The sequence below is a fragment of the Halyomorpha halys genome, unplaced genomic scaffold (assembly GCF_000696795.3).
Source record: "Halyomorpha halys isolate HHAL.00 unplaced genomic scaffold, Hhal_1.1 Scaffold2487.1, whole genome shotgun sequence".
Lineage (NCBI taxonomy): Eukaryota > Metazoa > Arthropoda > Insecta > Hemiptera > Pentatomidae > Halyomorpha > Halyomorpha halys.
In genome coordinates, this window is record NW_027113870.1 from 262,511 (window position 1) to 264,751 (window position 2,241).

Below are 2,241 nucleotides of genomic sequence, written 5' to 3' on the forward strand. Positions count from 1 at the left end.
ATTTTTTAATATTTAAATTATCCCAGGAGCTCAATAAAAGAAGAAGACGAAACGCTGGGTTCAGAAAACGATATTTCTCCGAAAATAACCAAGATTAAAGTATCGCCACCGCCAAAAACTGTTAGCTGACAATTACCACACGAATCAGTTAATGTTAATAAGTATATTTGGTAATTATTAATCGAATTGTGCTATCATCAGATCATTTGGAAGAATGGGTTTTACATTTTCGTTTCTTACAGTAGCTTTGAATAAATCGTCATTTTATTTAATTTTTTTTGTAGTTAGATTTTTCCAAGACAATGTCTGTTTGATATTAGCAAATAAATGGTTTAATTATTTTTTTTTTCGGCTCTTTGTTTGTATAGTCAATAGAATTTTTTCAGTTGTAAAAATAACTCAGTTACTCCCTGTTCCAACTTAACTTTACGTATTTATTTAATATATGAAATGATTTATTAATATTATTAGGAATCATGACCATTTCTTAAAAACAATATACTTTCCAATAAGTATTATATTCTTTTGGATCCAAATCAAAAATGGACTACTTAAAATATCTTTTGGTCTGTATTTAAATCATCTATATAATTGAATATGGTAAAATTGATCATTAATCATTAAATTGATAATGGAAAAATAAAACTTGTAGTATATTGGTAGTACATTCCCAATCTTACTCTTATATATTAACTCTACATAGGAAGAGTTAATTTTAAAATGGTGGTATACTTTCGAAAGCACTCAAGGATTAGTGTATAAATAATAATGAAAAGTTCACGACATAAATTTTTAAACGAAGAGGACTAATTAAAACAATAAATAAACTAATAGAGCAATTATTGAACGAAAAAAATTACAATAAAATTAATTAATGAAAAGAAAATGTTATTATAAAACTAAAATGAACATCTAATTATTTTTTTTTTTAAATTCCACTTTATATATATTGTATAAATCGTGTCATGTCGTTGGATACGTTTCTCCACCACATTCAATAAGGTGTATTTAAATATATTTAATGTTCTGTTTGTATATTATATTATAGTTTCGTGTTGTTTTGTTGTAAGTTTTTGTTTTATTGTTTCAAATCATTGCAAAATAGTTGAAGTTTAACGTCTGGATGTATACATCTTCTAATATAACTTTAAATTCGTATAATTATACTAATGTTTATAATAGGAATGTTAAGGATTACTTATAGTTTGTATCAAACATATCTTTTAAATAAATCTTCTGTCTTTACGTCTTTTTTTTAACCTATCTATTATGGAAGATTCTTTAATATAAAATGTATTATTTTTCTTCATTATATTTAGTATAATTTCATGTAGTTTCTTTATAAACATGAAAAAAAAATTATATATTTATTTATATTGGTTATTGGCCCATAAAGCAATAGTTTCATATTGACACCATAATTTCAAGGCATATAATAATTTTTCGCCCTGAAACAATCTTTTTATGGTTGTATTTAATGCAACAATTATTGTTTATTGTTCTTCTTAACTTTATCTAATAAGTTTATTACATCAGTTGATTGTTCAATAAATATTTGTTTATAGTTGAAATTAATTACTATTATACTCTTCATTATTTTTATGTTTTGGTTACATAATTTTTAAATACACTTTTATTCAATTTTAAATACATTACAATGCTTTTATTAACTTTATTTGGTAAATATACAAATAAATTCCTTGATTTTCCTAACCTGGACTGTTGGCTTTTAATTCTCAATTATTATATTAGCACCACCGAGTGAGGTTACTCGAAAGTGTGCGACATGTATTTTGTTTGTGTATTTACATACACGAATTTTAGAGGTACAAAAAATGTCTATTTTCGAAAATGTAAATATTTGTATTTAAAACATACAGAAGTGTATGTTTTTATGTATAAAAATAATTAAAAAATCCAGGTTTTCACCAGTAATAGGTCGATTTCAATTTTTTTTTTCTGTCTTATTGGAAATCTAGACACCATTCAAAACATCTATTCTACTGACTTCGTTTAATATAGTTTTGAATTCTAGAGAATTAGTAGCTATTATCTTCCACACGACGTGCAATATTTATTTATAGTTTTCAAGTTATCCAGAAAACTAAATTTCTTTTGGTTATTTTTCGATTTTTTTTATTTGCACATTCGCACCGTAAGGGTAAGGACAAACACCATTAATAATTTCAACTTCATAGGCATTTTATTTGTTTAAGATACACTAATCAATGAGTTTGTGAG

The 2,241-nt window shown here is 24.5% G+C and overlaps 1 protein-coding gene across 1 annotated transcript in view; it reads left to right on the forward strand.

The window, feature by feature from the left end:
- The window catches only part of LOC106691568 (major facilitator superfamily domain-containing protein 6), a gene marked incomplete at its 3' end in the record, with an annotated part of 34,630 nt that extends 33,012 nt beyond the window's left edge, over nt 1-1,618 (forward strand). The window contains 1 exon segment of the mRNA XM_014437389.3: nt 27-1,618. Within this exon segment, the coding sequence (XP_014292875.1) occupies nt 27-129 (103 nt within the window).
- Between the last annotated feature and the right edge of the window lie 623 nt (nt 1,619-2,241).